At 42.0% G+C, this 16,562-nt stretch overlaps 1 protein-coding gene across 1 annotated transcript in view; it reads right to left on the bottom strand.

Annotated features, from left to right (window-relative positions):
* Positions 1–16,562, bottom strand: part of PMS2 (PMS1 homolog 2, mismatch repair system component) — a 531,246-nt gene that overhangs the window by 134,653 nt on the left and 380,031 nt on the right. Inside the window, exon 11 of the mRNA XM_044089714.1 lies at positions 13,716–14,634. Coding sequence (XP_043945649.1) covers positions 13,716–14,634 — 919 coding nt within the window. The remainder of the gene's footprint in view (positions 1–13,715; positions 14,635–16,562) is intronic.

The raw sequence follows: 16,562 nt of genomic DNA on the forward strand, positions 1-16,562 counted from the left end.
TCAGCTGAGAAAGCTGGCTCAAAAGGTGGCAGCGTAAGTTTTTCCAGAACAAAGTTGAGGTCCCAAGTCAGTGTTGGTGCTGTCCTGGGAGGCCTAATGTTTTTGGCCCCTCTGAGGTACTGCCTTAGAAGTGGATGTGAAAATAAGGGGGGATCCGTGTTGTAGTGAGCTGAAATAGCTGAGGCGTGGATTTTAATAGATGAAAAAGAAAGTCTTTTGTGTAACATCTCAGTTAAATATTGTAGAATCTGAGGTATGTCCGGCTCAAGGGTATTTTGGCCTTTAGCTTGGTTCCAGGCGCAAAATCTTTTCCATTTGTCTGAGTAGGCTTTCCTGGTGCTGGGCCTCCTGGCCTCCAGAATGACATCCATAACAGCTTGTGAAAGAGGAGCTGGCTGGTTGCTTAGGTGATTTGCCATGCAGCCAAATTTAAGGTTTTGAGCTGGCTGTGTAGAATCTGACTGCCGTGCTGTGTGAGCAGATGAGGAATTTGTGGTAAAATCCATGGTGGGCCGTGGGCCATGTTCCTTAGTAGTGGGTACCAGTGCTGGCATGGCCAGTCTGGGGCAATGAGTATCATTCGAGGTCTCTCCATCCTGACTTTCAGCAGCACCTTTGTGAGAAGGGGCAATGGAGGAAAGGCATATACTGTCAGCATTTTCCAACTGAATGAGAGTGTGTCCACTTTCCAAGCTTGATGGTGAAATGTCCTGGTGCAAAAGTTTGATAGCTGATAGTTTTGGGGGTTGGCAAACAGGTCTATGTCTGGGCGCCCCCATTTTTGAGTTATCATTGCAAATACTTGTGGATCCAGTTTCCACTCGTGGGGATCCATGACTCCTGCTTAGGTCATCTGCCAATGTGTTCTTTTCTCCTGGCAGGAATTGAGCTTGTAATTGAACTTGGTTCCACAAGGTCATTGCTTGCCTGCATAGAGGGTAGGAGTGTGTACCCCCTTGCTTGTTTATGTACCACATTACTGTGGTGTTGTCTGTCCTTATTATAAGCTGTCCTGGATGTAAGAGGTCCTTGAAGGCTGTCAGAGCATTCTGTACAGCTAGCATTTCTTTTTGATTGATGTGCAGACTTCTTTGATCTGCAGTCCATATGCCTTGAACGCACTGTCCTGCCATGTGTGCCCCCCAGGCATAGTCCGATGCATTTGTCATAGTTTGCCTGGCTGGGGGTAAGGTGAAAGGCTGACCCTTGTTGAGGTAACATGCCTGTGACCACCACAGAAGCTCCTGTTGAAGGCAGGGAATGAGAGGTATCATTGTTTCCAAGCTGTGGCTGTGTTGAGTCCATACACTTTTCAGGTACCATTGTAATTTCCTCATATGCAGTTTTGCAAATGGTATTAGTAGAATGCAAGATGCCATGAAGCCCAAGGCTTGCAGAATTTTTCTTGCAGGGAGTTGGGTCTTTGTTGCCATTATTTTGAAGTATTGAGTTAGTTGTAGTTGTTTGTCTGGTGTCAGATAAGCCATCTTGGCTGTTGTATTCAAGCTGGCACCCAGGAATGTCATATTTTGTGAGGGCACTAGTTTTGATTTCTTTTCGTTTACTGTGTACCCTAGGCAACTTAGAAGGTGTTTTACAAAAGCCAGATGTTGTAAGAGAATGTCCTTGCTTTCTGCTTGGATGAGGCAGTCGTCCAGGTATGGGTATATTTGAATTCCTCTTTGTCTGTAGTATGCAATTACTGGTGCCAGGCATTTTGTGAAGACCCTGGGCGCAGTAGATAAGCCAAAGGGCAGTGCAGAGAATTGGTAATGGATTGAACCTGCAATGAAACGGAGGTATCTTCTGCAATTTTGTCTGATAGGGACATGCAGGTATGCCTACTTGAGGTCCAACGTTACTAGCCAAGCTTTCTTGCCCAACATGGGAAGAAGCTGCTGTAGTGTTAGCATCTTGAATTTGGGTACTTGCAAGAAGGTGTTTAGAAACGAAAGGTCCAGAATTGGTCTCCAAGCATTGTCCTTTCTGGGGACTAGAAACAGCCTTGAGTAAAATCCTTGGCCTTGCTCCTGTGCAGGTACCAGTTGAATGGCTCTCATGTCCATGAGAGCTGTAATTTGTTTTTGTGCCTCTGCCCATTGATTTTGTGGCAGGTTTGGCATTCCTTTTTTCATTGGCAAGGTGTGGAAATGGAATCTGTATCCTTGTGAGATAATGTCTAGGGCCCATTTGTCCTTTGTAATGATGCGCCAGTTGTCTGCAAAAAGTGCTAATTTTCCTCCCGAAGGAGCTAGGGGGTGTCTAGGGTGGAAAATACCTTTGAGAAAGGCCTTCTTGGAAAGCCAAGGAAATGGTCAAGAATCTGTAATGATGAAGAGATGGCTGCTAAATGTATCTTGAAGGCTTATAGGTATACACTAGGTTAACAACCATCATTATCTTTATAAGCCTAGCCATGCAAATCTAATGCAATTGTGTTCCTATGTATCATGGGCATTTATTAGGAGGGAGTATATTAGAAAGTTTCTAAAGGTTATGTGGGGGGGTATGTAAGTTTGAGCATTACTGTCTGCCTCTGTCAATCAAAGACATGGGGGCCAGACCCAGGGTGAATTTCAGATTTCCCATCCATGGGTTAAGGTTACACTTAAATAAGGTTAGGAATGGACTCTGCTTCAGAGAGATGGGAAGCCTGTTTCATAGCAAATGGATTCGGTGAGAAACATATCTGTCTCAACAGCATGTCTTATTTATATCACAAGCAAAATTTAAATCCTTGGATCTAGTGGTTTTAATGCTGTTCATTTTATGGATGTGCAAAATTTCCATCAGAAGTGGATTGAGGATGCCTTGTACGCCAGACATAGATCACCTCTCAGTAACCTGTAGGAGACAGAGTAAAGAGATAGGGATTTCAGGCAACCCATACAGGACAATGTGTTTATACCCTGGATTCCCCTAGTAAGGAACCTTTGTGGTCATTCAAACTGTTGCATATATGTCTGGTCACGTACATGAGGAAAGTGGCATTATACTCGATGATGAGTCTGACACGGGCTGAATAAAGTGGCAATTTGATTTCCTTGGACCTGGATGCTATGCCTTTACTTATAAGTTGAGTGACACAGAATGATTTTCTTAAAACCTTGGCCACATGTTGGTCAAAGGCCAGATTACTGTCTACATACATTCCCATATCCCTGACTACCAGGTCAGCTCTTGGGGGTGTCTTATTGATGCAGTAATTAGTCTGGGTGAAGGTTTTCCCAAAAGCCACTATAATGCATTTCTTGACACTGAGTTTTAATCCATGACTTTGACACCAGTCATTTGTCTGTGTTAGACCAAACATGTTTGTGTTATGAGGGGAATCTATGACAATTCCTAATTTGCAATCATCTGCAAACTTGGTCAACCAAAGGCACGTGACATTAGCCTTTACCTCCAAGAAGTAGATGCCAAATAGGGCGGTCTCAGCACAGAGCCCTGAGGTACCTCGCTGGTGTCCAGTCTCTTAGTGGAGGTAGTATCACCAGTCTTGACTTCCTGGATTCTATCTGCCAGCCAGATGCCAAACCATAAAGCCATGCAAAGGTTCATGCCCAGTTCAGTGAATTTGTCAACTACTTCCAAGTGGGGTATTGTACTGAATGCCTTAGCCAAGTCCAGGTAGGTGGGTATGCATTGTTTTCCCTCACCCACTGCTTTGGTGACCTTCTCAAAGAAGTCCACCACTTTTAGCAGGTATGACTTTCCCTTGACAAAGCCAAACTGGGATATGTCCAGTGTCTGAAGGTTGCCCCCTACCTTTGCATATTACACTAGTTAGACCAATAGGTCTGCACTTTCCAGGGTCGGTTGATGGTCCACCCTTCTAAAGTGGGATAAACACTGCAGTCCTCCGTTCTCGTGGTACAAAGTCTGTTTTAAGGTTATAGTTGAAAAGCGACTCAAGTGGTCATGATAGGTCAAGTTTCAAGCTATTTAGGAAGCATCCCTGGATATTGTTGGATCCATTGAGGCTGTGTTTTTGGTTTAAGCATGTGCTGCTACCCCCTGTTAACCGCTTTGGGAGGAGTAATGCTAGGAAGTATTTCATGGGGGTAGGTAGCCTTCCAAGATAAGGCTTCCACATTGAGGTACAGAAGACTCCCTCTTATCCGATCTCCCTGGGACTGGACCTTAGACTGGATAAATGAATGGCTGGTTAACCTAAAAGGCATACAAAATAGCATTTATAGCTTGTAAATCAGATTAAATATTCTGTATATATGTTGTATTGATTAAAACTGCTCTTATTTAACTTTACTTTCTGGATGAAATAATACATCGTCTCTGAGTACAGTCCACTGTACTTTTTCCTAAAATTGGCAATGGAAATTTGATTCAAAGAAAAAATCTTGAATGGCCGGTTAAAGAGGAGACCGGTTAAAGGGAACTGGATAAGAGGGAGTCTACTGTAAGCCTTTCTCAACCCCAAGAGAAGAGTACATGATATCAAAGCCAGAATCAGTTTCTAGGTGAGCTGCAGATTCCTTATCAGATGCCATCTCTCGTTCATATAGTAATTCTCCCAAGCATTTAAGCTTACCATAAAATTAAATTTAAATATATATATATATATATATATATATATATATATATATATATATATATATATAAATGTTCTGCTTAAAGTAACATTTTAGGGGTGTGTTTAAACATTTTCTAGGGGATTATGTTGTAAGGTCTAGTGTTCTAAATAATTTCCCATGATAAACCCCTTATTCTGAGACACTCCCAAAATCAGGGTGTACATCATTGACCGTTTCTTCTGTTCAGGAGATAAGGGCTGGGCAGAGGGACTTTTAGTATTACCACAGCTTAGGAAATGAGCATTTTTTTCCTAACTACTGCCCGAAGGACTGCATCATTATTTTTCCATCCATCATTAACTATTGCGATACTAACCCACTTTAGTCGTCACAACAACGAGAAATCCCACATCATCCTCACCAAAAACGTGAACCAGCCATCACTCGTTGTTCCAAGTAAAAGCGGCCTTCTGACAGTATGCAAACTGAGACTTTGGCTATGTAATTGTAATCTTAAGCTAACTTTGAGGTGGTGCAACTAAACAAATGCAGACAGTTCATATTTAATAAGATATCCATTATTGACTGTAAAGCTCCATCCTGTTGAATCAAATAGAAAGAACATTTTCTCCAGCAAAACCAGGATATCGTTTACTTATAAAACATGGCAGCAGGTTTCTAAGTCAACTCTATTTCAAAAGATGGCTTTCTTGGCTGGAGAGATGTTGGCAGAAGAATCTGTAACCTGGTAAGAGCTTCAGAAGTTGAGAGCCAACTGAAGTATCCTGGGGAGATCTTTGAGAGTGAGTGTTTCTGATAGAGTATTAACAAGAATGGAAGAGCTAATCCAGTTCAAAGGGCCAGAAGCCTTTCTAAGATCATGAGGGAACCTGCCCAAATATTACTGGAATTTAGTATCATTCAGTAGATTTTTCAAAGTCCTTGATGCTGTAGCAGCACAGGCTGGCCTCTCCTAGAGTACATTGCTGGAGTTTTCCGTTATCTCTAAGGTCTGTCCAACAGTACAGTGCCCAAGTTTTCCATTGCCACCACAACCTCTGCAAATGTACAGTGCATGTGTTTTCAAAGGAAGCACTGTACTATCTCGAAATACTTAAATCTCGAATTTCAGTATCTCGAGACGAAAGTGCAGTTGAGCGAAACTGCATTTGCTCAAATTCGGAATGTAGAATCCGCGGTTGTGATGGCGCATGATGTGGGATTTTACTGTGTTGGTAAGGTGTGGTGTGCTGTGGGATTTGGTTTGCCTGCCGTTGTGTGCACAGGTATGGAGATTCATGTAAAAGTTGTTTTTTTTTTTAAGGGTTTTGGGTAGGGGTTTGAGTGTATGTGAGTGTGTTGGGAAGTTTCAGGTGTAGGTTAGGGTAGGTAGGTAAGGGTGTGAAAGTGTGTAACTGTTGAGAGTCGTGGTGTTTGTTAAGTATGTGATGTGCATTTGTGCAAGGGGAGTAGAGAGTATGTAGTGGTGGATTTAGTGTCTGTCTTTTTAGTGCAACCTCGGAGTTAGTATATATAAGTAGCAAGGGTGTGGGGGGGTGCAGGGCGGCTTGCCCCCCTGCTTTATATGTAGGTTAGGTGTTTGTGTTGTGTACGTGTGTGTTTTATTGGTTTGTTGCAGCGTGGGGAGGAAGGTGCGTGTATGTTTGTTTGTGTGGTGGAAGGTTTATTTAAAAGTTGCGATTTTTAATTTTCGCGCTTTTGGGATTTTGGTATTGTGAGCATTTGGCTTTATAGTCTCGGGATACTGAAATTCGAGATTTCAGTATTTCAAGATTAAAGTGAATCCATTTTCAATTACCATCACAGCTTGTCTAAGTGTATATTAGTCAAGTTTTCCATATTCTGGTTGGATAAAAATGCAAAATGCTTGAACACATCGCCACTAGTGAGACATCCTATATTTAGAGGAGAAAGGTAGAAACTTTTTCCAGTTTCCCAGTGTACACATCACCTAATGCTGATTTACCTGTTTTATAGTCAAGGATTTCTCTCTTTACACAATTCAGTTTATATACTTCTATGGACATGGGAGGATGTAGGGTACCGAAAACATTGTGAAAGTCCTGACACAGAAAATGCATATGCTTTTATATTTTTTACTTGTCAGAAACCCTATAGAAAGCTTGGAACTCTCCCGTACTTTCCAGACAATGTTTACTAGGAGTAAAATGACATAGAATAGGCTTCTGAAAACTTAATACCACCCATTTTCAACATCATACCGCAGCTTTAGATGTTCATCATAAGAATCATATGCTGCTGGAATCAAAAAAAGCCAAAGATGGCAGTCAGTAGTCCAGCCAATTCTTTTCCAGCAATTAAACATCCAAAGAGACATAGATACAATTTAATGGTGCGTCCATTAGAAGGATGAGGTCCTAGCTATAAAGAGAGAGAAGGCATGATCTCTGCATAGCCATTATTTTCTACTAAAGTAATCACTCAGTCTGCCAGGTTCGCATCTTTCATTGTTTTTTTCTCCAAGTCTCGATTTTGGACAGTGCTGAGGAATTATGTCTTGTTCTGAGTAATATTGTAGGCTGTTAAAAAGTATACTGTTTTATTCTATTTCTTATTTGTTAATACTTTGTCAGCCCTACTTTGCAGAGCCAATTTACAGAGGGTACTCTGGAAGAAAGGCTCCCAGTGAGAACTAGAAAGAAAAACATGACTGTATTACAAAAGCAGTATGGAAAATTCACTTGGAAACCAAAGTGCTTTACATTGAGCATTTAGCTCACAGAATAGTAACAGACTTGAGTTTCAGTAGAAAAGACAGTATGTACATGGTAATACCCATTAACAGCATGTCTTAACTTGTCAGTTTGGTAGCTGGGTAAGTTGGCTGGTTGACTGACCATTTTCAACTAACTTTTTTTAGCATGCCCTAGGCTTCATAGGATCAACAGTACAATATAGAACAGTCGACTAACAGTGTACTACAATGGTATGTAAATGGTCCAGGAGCAACACTGCAGCATAAACAGCAGTCAGCATACTTACAGAGTGAAACAGATATAAGTAATGGCAGAAAGCGGAAAGTATCAGTTGTTTACAATATTTACAGAATTTTTTGGGGGGTGGGTGGGGGCATTTTGCACATGAAGTTTTTTTTGAAGTCTGAAGCACAGAGAGACATGCAACTGAGTTTCTTGGGGATGACCATTGTCCACCACTATGAAAACAAGCACAGGTAGCTTCACCTAGAAGATTTAACTTTTTTTTTTTTGCTTTGATTTCAGTAAGAAGATAATTTCATGCTGCTGGGTTTATTACGGAAAAAGGGGCTAAACCAGGGTTTACAAATAGTAAGCATTACGAATAAAAACTCCACACTCAGGACCCTAAGACAGTGTGGCTAGTATACTTAGGGGTTTCCATTTACACAGAAACTGTCCAGTTTTCAGGTCTGGCTCCCATGTCTCTGACAGACTGAGGCAAACAATAATTCTCATACTAAAGTACTCCGCTGCATAACCTCTAGAAACATCCTAACTAATATACCCCTCCTAATAAATGCCCATGATTCATAGGGACACAGATGGGATGAGTTGCATGGCTAGGTTTATAAAGGCCCTCGTGGTTGTTAGCGTAGTATATACCTATGAACCTACAAGTACCCTGGCTAATGAAAATAAGTCTGGAGGGAAAGGATTCATTACTCCTGACTTAGTGTTGATGAGACATTCACTTCTCAGGAACAGGACACAACAGCTAGAACTGAGAAGAGAAAGAAGAGAGAAGAGTTGCATGTTTTCGAAAAACTCATGCCCCCAAAAGTGCCTAGAACTACTATTGCTCCTTCTCTGATTAAACTGCTTCTCCTCCTCGACATAAGTCGTCCTGCAACATGGATTCTGGACTCAGAAGAAGAGAAGGTAGTTTCTCTTCAGCAAAAGAACTCTCCAGACTTATTTCTAGGCAACCTTCAGTGTCCTCTCTACATCAATACAGGTCCCTCCAGAGCCCTCCTACTCTAGACTGGAAGAAGTTTACGTTGGCCTTTGTGAAGGCTGAGCTTCGGTACAGTGTCTTCTTGGCCCTGACACTCCATAATGCAGGTGAAGTCCCAACAACAACCCATGAATCCATTCCTTCTTCTGGCCAAGTTTCGGTCCCAACATAGATGGAGTCTGTACTGACTGCTACATTGGGTATCCCAGTATGGGCAGACACTGGCTGTTATGCATCTGTACCCTCGGTGCGTGACATTTGAACCAACCTTGTTGATGCTGGGTAGCATTAGATTCCAGATGCTTGGTGCTGTAGTGACTTGGCACTAGCCACAACACCAAGGGATTTGGTGCCATGCTCTGTGTTGGAGAGCTCAACATTCAACATTTTAGGGCTGAAGGTCCCCAACTTGGATTTGGCACTGGAGGAGTTGTATGTGTACTGGTGCTGACTTCAGCATCTGCAGTTGTGCTGACTCAGGCGCTGTGTATTTTGGTGGAATCGAGAGTGCAGAGGGGAGCTGAGCAGGTCTCCTTTAACTCATAGTATCAGGACTACCAATTCCACACACAAACGCCATAGAGGCTGCTGAGGCCTTGTGCCAGTCATCACTTAGATTTACTCTTCTTTGAAGCACCCCACCCAGGATACAAATCTTGCTGAAGGGGGAGGGTACCTCCAGTGCCCATCCAGAGGGTACAACCTTTAGTGATGTATTGAAGATGATGAGAGAGAGGATATCCAGACCCATAGACCCATAGACCCACTTCCTCACAAGAAGAATCAAGGGCTACAAGTCATATCTTCCCACAGCACAGCTAGTGCCTTTACCCGACAAACTGATAGATTCAGTTTGCAATTAAGTATGAAGGGAACCTGATGTAGCCAAGTCCATCCCCAGGAATCTCAACTGAGTGCTCCAGACCCACAACAATAGACAGCACTGGAGCAATGAACCTTTTGTCGACTGTGCAGTGGTTACTGCAGCCACTAAGAGAGGCATCCCTGCTCAGTTTATTCATTCACCTAACAAAAAGTCCAGGATGAGGGATAAACTTGGGAAGTGAATCTTTATGCTCATTACATTCTCCATCTGGGCATTGACCTACATTGTTTGCTTATGATTAGATTTCAGTGAGAGATTGCAAACAAAGCTATCAACATTGTGAAATAGCTGCTAGTGGGTGAACTCTGTTTTCAGTTGGAGACCCAAGTGGCAGCGATGAGTAATATTTGTGTGTTGGCCATCTATCTCATCCAGAACAAGACGGATGGCATAGCAATGGCATCAGAGTCAGTCTTGGCTATGAGGAGACACACCTGGCTGCACCACATGGATTTTGTGGACCATGTGAAGGTGGCATTTGTCAGTGCTCCTTTTGATGGCACCACCTTGTTTGGAAAAGTGAGACAGTTTCATTGTGAATAAGATGGCAATAGACTCGCAGCTGTCGAAGGTTAAGTTCACAACTCCACAGAGGACATTGACCAGAAAGGGGTCAAAAACGTATGGTTTCATAAAGCCCAACAATCCCAGAGCAGGCAACTTTAGGACAGGCTGTTCCATGATAGATGGGAATTTCAGTCTAGCTACCACCCAAGGGGCAGAGGTGGTCTTAATCACCAGGGTTCTAGGGGATCCTTTTTGGAGATTTCAACCTGAAAGTTTGCCCACCTGTTCCATTCTGGAGGCAGCCAGAGAATAAATTTTCCTTACATATTCCAGTGTGGCTGACCACCACACAGAACAAATGGGTAAAGAGCTTCGTATCCAACGGCTACTCTGTTCCTTTTTGGAAAAGTCCACAAAGCTAGTTTCTTGTCCTCCAGCAATGCCACCATGACAGAGGGAAGCAACCTCCTCACCAAGATAGCCATCCAGTAGTTCCCACCAGACTACATAGGATACAGCTTTTATTCCAGATTCTTTTTAGTGCTTAAAAAACTAATGATCTCAGGCTGATACTGTAAACCAGTTTAGTCGATTTGTAAAGGAGGAGTCATTGCAGATGGTCTCTGTGCAGTCCATACTGCTGTATCTCCAGGCATGGACTGGATCTGCTCTCTGGTTCTTCTGGACACTTCTGCTTCAAGGTAGGAGCTATTCACCATCAATTTTGGGCCTTGCCATTCAAACTCACTTAAGCCCCCCCAGGTGTTTACCAAATGCATGCCCCCCATTGCAGCCCACATGTGACTTTTGGGAATGTAGATCGTCCCATACTTGAACAATTGACTTTTAGCAGCACTCACTCTCCTAGTAAGATGGTATTTTCTTCAAACTTGTCTATCTTTGGGGAGCATGGTGAATATGGCCAAATTTCAACTAGAACCTTTCCAGGATTTGGAATTCATATCTTGCTTCCTAGACACACTGCAACTGGCCACACTAACTCAAGACAGGATTTCATAAATCTCAGGAGTTGCTCAGTAGTTAGAACAGACACAGCCATGTGCCAGTGTTGGGCCATATAGCTGCTTCCTTGAAGATGTTCCTCATACCAAACTCAACATGAGAATTTTGCATGGCAGCTGTGTATTACAAGATCAACATTTCTTGGGCTTGCAGTACAAAAAATCATGGACAGACCTTCTGAACTTGTCAAAAGTCATATTGTTTGTCAGACAACTCCTAATTGCAAATGTAACCACAGATGCATCAGTCATATGATGAGGGCACTACTTCAACAAGTTGTTTCAAATTTCATGGACCCCATAAAAGGCCTTACTGCACATCAGTGTGCTCGAGATAAGGGCAGACTTCCTACCATTTCAGGTCTTTCAGGACTTTTTCCCCTTGAGGTGCAGTTAAACAACATGGCAGTAATATGGTGCATAAGTAAGGAGAAAGTTGTTACAAACCCCTATACAAAGAAGCAGTGAGAGTATTCAAGTGGACTGTGTTGATGCAGCACTTTCTTATGGCAATGCACTTATCCATATCTTCCACTATGATAGCAGACAAACTGAGCAGACAGCTATTACCAGATATTGCGCCATATGTATGGTCTTGCAGAAAAAAAGTAGCATGTAGCATATTCAAGAAATGGGGAAACCTTGCTGTTGTCTTTTTTTGCTTCACCATTTAACACCAAACACTATCACATCATCATAGCTCCCCAGGAAAGACAGTCACCCAGAGATGCATTCTCACACAAATGGCCTCCTGAGACTCCTATATGCCTTTCCTCTGTTACTAAGAGGATTGCAAGGTGTAACTCATTCTCATAGCTCCCTTCTGGCCCTGCCACACAAGGTTCCTCTTGCTGTAGCCTCACCTGAAAAAGAAAGCTCTTCTTCAGAGCTCACCTCTGCTGAGTCACCCTTCTAGGCAGCCTCATACATTCAATCCCTTCATCTGACCACATGGTTTCTCCAATTCCTGTAATAGTCAGGAACCATTTCTTCCCTTCTGATGTGGGTGAGCTTGTCACAGCTTTACAGAAGCTTTCTGCCAGGCAGATTTACATAGGTAGAAAACACGACAGCCAGCTAGTAGAAAGGTAATGCTAGAAGGCATTTGTTGCCGAAGTGCTAGAGACTAGAGATGTTTGCGAATAAAGTGTTTGCTGGCTTATTTCAGTGTTTCTACTGGCAGTTTGTCATATTTTCTTCTTTTCTGGGATTTTACAGTTGTTGCTCTTTCAGATTTACATAGGTAAATGGAAAAAAAATAATTTAGGCTCAGAATAAGAATACTCCTCCCACCTCAGCATAATTAAAACAAAACTTGCAGAAACTCACAAACAAGGAGCCAGTTACTCCTCCAATAGTCTTTGTTCATATCACTGAGAAGTGTGAAATACAAGATTTTCATTAAAAGGGAAAAAAAGCTTTATTTAAAATTTGCTTAAATATTTTAAGTTGCACTTATAGTGACCTCTGTGGTGATTCTTTTTTTTGTACTTAACTGCTTTTTGTCTATGTTTTAATTAAAAAAAATATATATCTATTTGCATTTTTTAGTTTGCTCTGGGACCTTAGTCTTATAACTTAATTTGAAATTGTGTGACAACTGTGTATTCCTGCAAGATTTTATCACTGTTTATACATTATACTGCACTTCTATTTCAGTCTATGGCATCAGTCAGTCTTCTTTCACAGTTGTAAACAAGTACTGCACTTGAGTAAACCTCCCCTACTACAGATTGTGTCCTGCTCATTTTCCCAGAGCTCTCATCTGTTTGGCACCCTTACCACACTTTGAGGGAGATCACCCAAGGAGACCTCTGTATAATCCAGTCCATGACCTACAGTAGCCCACCAAATACAGGTCCAGACAGCATGAATATGCAATTTCCAAATGTCTCCATTGCCAGCTTGGTAGATATGGGCATTCTGAGACAACGTGGCAATTCTGTTATGTTCACAGACAACCATTTAATCCTTAAAGAAACAAACACAGCTTGTGAGAGATGCGGATACACAATTTCATTGCAGGAAAAAGCCTCACATACAAACAAGACTGTCAAGAACACACACAAACACAGACACACACACAGACACAGACACACACACACACGCCAACTGATGCTGAGGCATTAAAAAGCAGTCTTTCCAAATCTCAAAGACCTCCCAAACCTAGAAAAAGCAAAGCCTATCCTCAGCAATCTCTAAAGCACTTGCAAAAGCCATCACAAAACAAACACATGCACCTATAAGTCAAGCATACATATTACCCAGGACTCGTCATAGGGAACTCCATTGACACCTTATTAACTTTTATGGTACACTTTAGACACAAGAGAGTCGAGACTGCATTTAAATGCAGGTCCCTTTTTCAATAAAGGAAAATGCAAAGTAAACAATGATGAATTTTGTTGCAGTACAGCAGTAAAATGATTGCCATTACACTATCAAAGGAGTTTCATTTACAGGGTGCACTATGAGAAAGAATACATACAGTTACCGAAATGCAGTTTGTCTAACTGGTCCTAAATGTTCAGAAGTTCCATCAGTTCACCACTGTTATTAATAAGATATACTGCAGTAGCATATTATGCTACAGTTGTACATAATTAAAATTTAAATATGCTTCCATATAAAAGGAAATCTACAGTCCTTAAACTGCAAGGATATGTATAAATAGTAGAAGACATACTTGTGAGAAATTGCATAAGAACCACACTACTCCTTCCTTCTGTAAAAACAAATGTTAGTTTAGTTAATGTTAACTACTACTGGAAAAAAAAAAGTTTCCAATACCTGATCTCTTTTCTTAACTCATCTTCTGCAAGTTGGTTTTCTCCAGGTGTAATTGTTGCTTTAAACTTTCTGTACCTCAGTGATTCTCTACTTCTCTGCTGCTGCTGCCTTTTCAGCCTTTCTTTGAGATGAATCAAAGAAAACTCTAGCGGCACCTTCCTCTTGTGAATGTTCACTGGTGCGTCAATCTGCGATACAGCCGTCTGGGGATTACTGCTGGGCGTTGGCTGCAAAACTGTGTTACAACTGGCTGGGTCAAGTTTACTTCGCTTAGCAGGTAGAGCAGAATGTTCTTCAAGTTCAATTTTTCCACCATCTTTCTTTAAACTGACCTTAGTGTTCCACTCTTTGGGTGCATCTAAAAGGGAACTGTTCTTCAATGACTCTACCTTTGCATCTATGTCTTCCTTATCCAGTATGGAACAGGGACATGCAGCCTCAGATGGACTGGCAACAGTACCTTCTTTACTTCGGTGCACATTAACATCTGGGGAGTTAAAGCATGTCAATGAACCTGTAGCACTGGTACCACAACCAGAATCTACATCAATTTCTAGGTCTTTATCATCAGTATGACAGAGTTCAGAACTGGTAGAATCCTTTGAAAAAGAGCTGGCAGCCTCAGCACAAATGTCAGGCTTTGGCTCTGGCTCTAAAACAAGTCTGGTTTTCTCACTCTTACACACATTAGAAATATTAAAAAATGAAAGTAGTTTTGTTTGTCCTGGAGATTCCACATGGCTGTTATTTATTTTAGTCTGAGAGCTAAATTCTGCCCCTTTGTTAAGTGAGAAGGCTTCTCTCAGTCTGTTAATGGCAATTTCCCGAACTTTCTTTCCACCTGACTGCTGAACTTCAAATTGTCCATGACTTTTTGACTCTTCCCTTTCTGCAATAGGTTGGCATCTGTTGTGCATTCCTGAAAAAAAGACCACATTTCTCATTACTTCAACTAACCAAAGGCAGACAGCAGTTGCAATTCTGCATGTGTAGACCTTGATGAAAAAATCAAACTATAGCTGTGTACAGTAACTATTTTACCACAACAGTTGAGCTTCCAGATTATGCTTTTGCAGCAGAAACTCCCATGTCTTGCAGTATTAGTTGCCAAGATCTCTTCAACAATTTTTATTACCCCAGGTGTTCCTGGACCATTCAAGAGGTCCTATGCTGGAGTCAATATAGGCGGCAGCTCCACTCTCCTCATCAGCTGCTGGTCCATACAGAACCGCTCAGCCTCCTAGAGGTACTGGTTCTCATCACACCTTTCTGAGCTTCAGGCACCCAACTCAGAAACACAAACTACAAGAAGAAAAACAGCAATATTAATCTGATTCTTAACAGTAGCTGAAGAGAGGAAGCGAAGTTTTCAAACATAAGGACGTAGTCCTAAACAGTCAATGTTATAGTGAGTACCCCCCAAAAAATAGTAACTTACTTCAAGACATTCTTGGGGTAGGTACTCAGTGATGGATCAAAGGCACAAACCAATACAGACTCACTGGTTGGAGAAGAAATAATGCATAAAGAAGGTACTACTTCATATTACTGAGTCAACATCTGGCAAAATGAATCATGCCACTCACAAAATACTGAAATGAACGAGCCAGCTCCATGTTATAGAGGGATAAAACCATGACTACAATGCAGATGACCCAAGTTCGGTTATTAGCTCGAGCAACCGTAAGATCTGGCAGGACAGGATGGGAGTTAAGTGTCCTCTAACAGCATGCCCATCCTGGGAGGAGGGGGACAGCTTTGGTGTGCCACTTGTATGAAACCTAGTGGGACCACTAGGGTGTTGCACTCGTGGAACACAACTCTGTGACTATGTGCTGACAGTATGCAGAGAGATGCTTCCTGAAGCTGTCAGCAGATGTGGAGCTTGCAGAGCTGATGTGAAGATAAGAGGGTAAGCCGCTCCACTGGGATGTAAAGCTGATATGCTCCCTACAGCACCCGAGCCTCATTAGAGTGGGAAAGAATGGGCTGATAAGACACAATGGGCAGGAACAAAAGGAGTGCAAGACTCACTACTAGCTGGGAAGATGTGTGGCTCTCACCAGTGACAAACAAATGGCTGAACTGTGTTAAGATAGTGGAGTAACTGGGCAGGTAAAAAATAAATAAAAATATTAAATATGCTGAACATTAAAAATGTCAAACTGTGTTATCTCAAAACTGAAACAGCTATACAAACTGGCAATGAAGCAAAGTACTTTTAAAGACATTTGAAGTGGAAAAAATGTAAAACATGCGAGTAAGCATCCCCCCTTACACCCCATACCCCAACATATATATTTTATATATCTCTATACAGAGGGAGCGATTCCCTTTACATGATCGAATTTTCACTTACTTGAAACTTAAAAGGACAATATGACTTCGCCGAAAACTTACTTTCATGAATGGTTGGATCACTGATATTTACTCTGATAAAGGAAACACTTGGCCACCACAGTGAACATTGCCCTCTTCTCCACTGTAGTGCGAGTTGGTACATTTAGTTAGGGTGGGTGTTGGTGGGTGAAGCCCCCCCCCACTTGGGTGGATGTGATTTGCTGCGGTTTGTTTATTTTGTCATGGCGGCCAAGTGGTTCCTTTCCCGGAGTAAAACTGCGGTGATCCGAGTGTCGTGAAAGTAAGTTTTTGGCAAAGTCATCTCGTCCTTTTCAATTTCAGGTATATATCTACATACACAGACCCACCCACCAACACCCTCCCACACCTATCCCCCTCCCACATATATAGCTCAACTTTGAGGTAGCTCTGCTTGAAAGAAAGGGCAAATCTCCTTTTTTCTCCAAGGTGGTGTGACCTCAGAATTACAAAACAAATAAATACTAT

The sequence above is a fragment of the Protopterus annectens genome, chromosome 12.part0, assembly GCF_019279795.1.
Source record: "Protopterus annectens isolate FY-2018-M chromosome 12.part0, PAN1.0, whole genome shotgun sequence".
Taxonomy (NCBI): Eukaryota; Metazoa; Chordata; order Ceratodontiformes; family Protopteridae; genus Protopterus; species Protopterus annectens.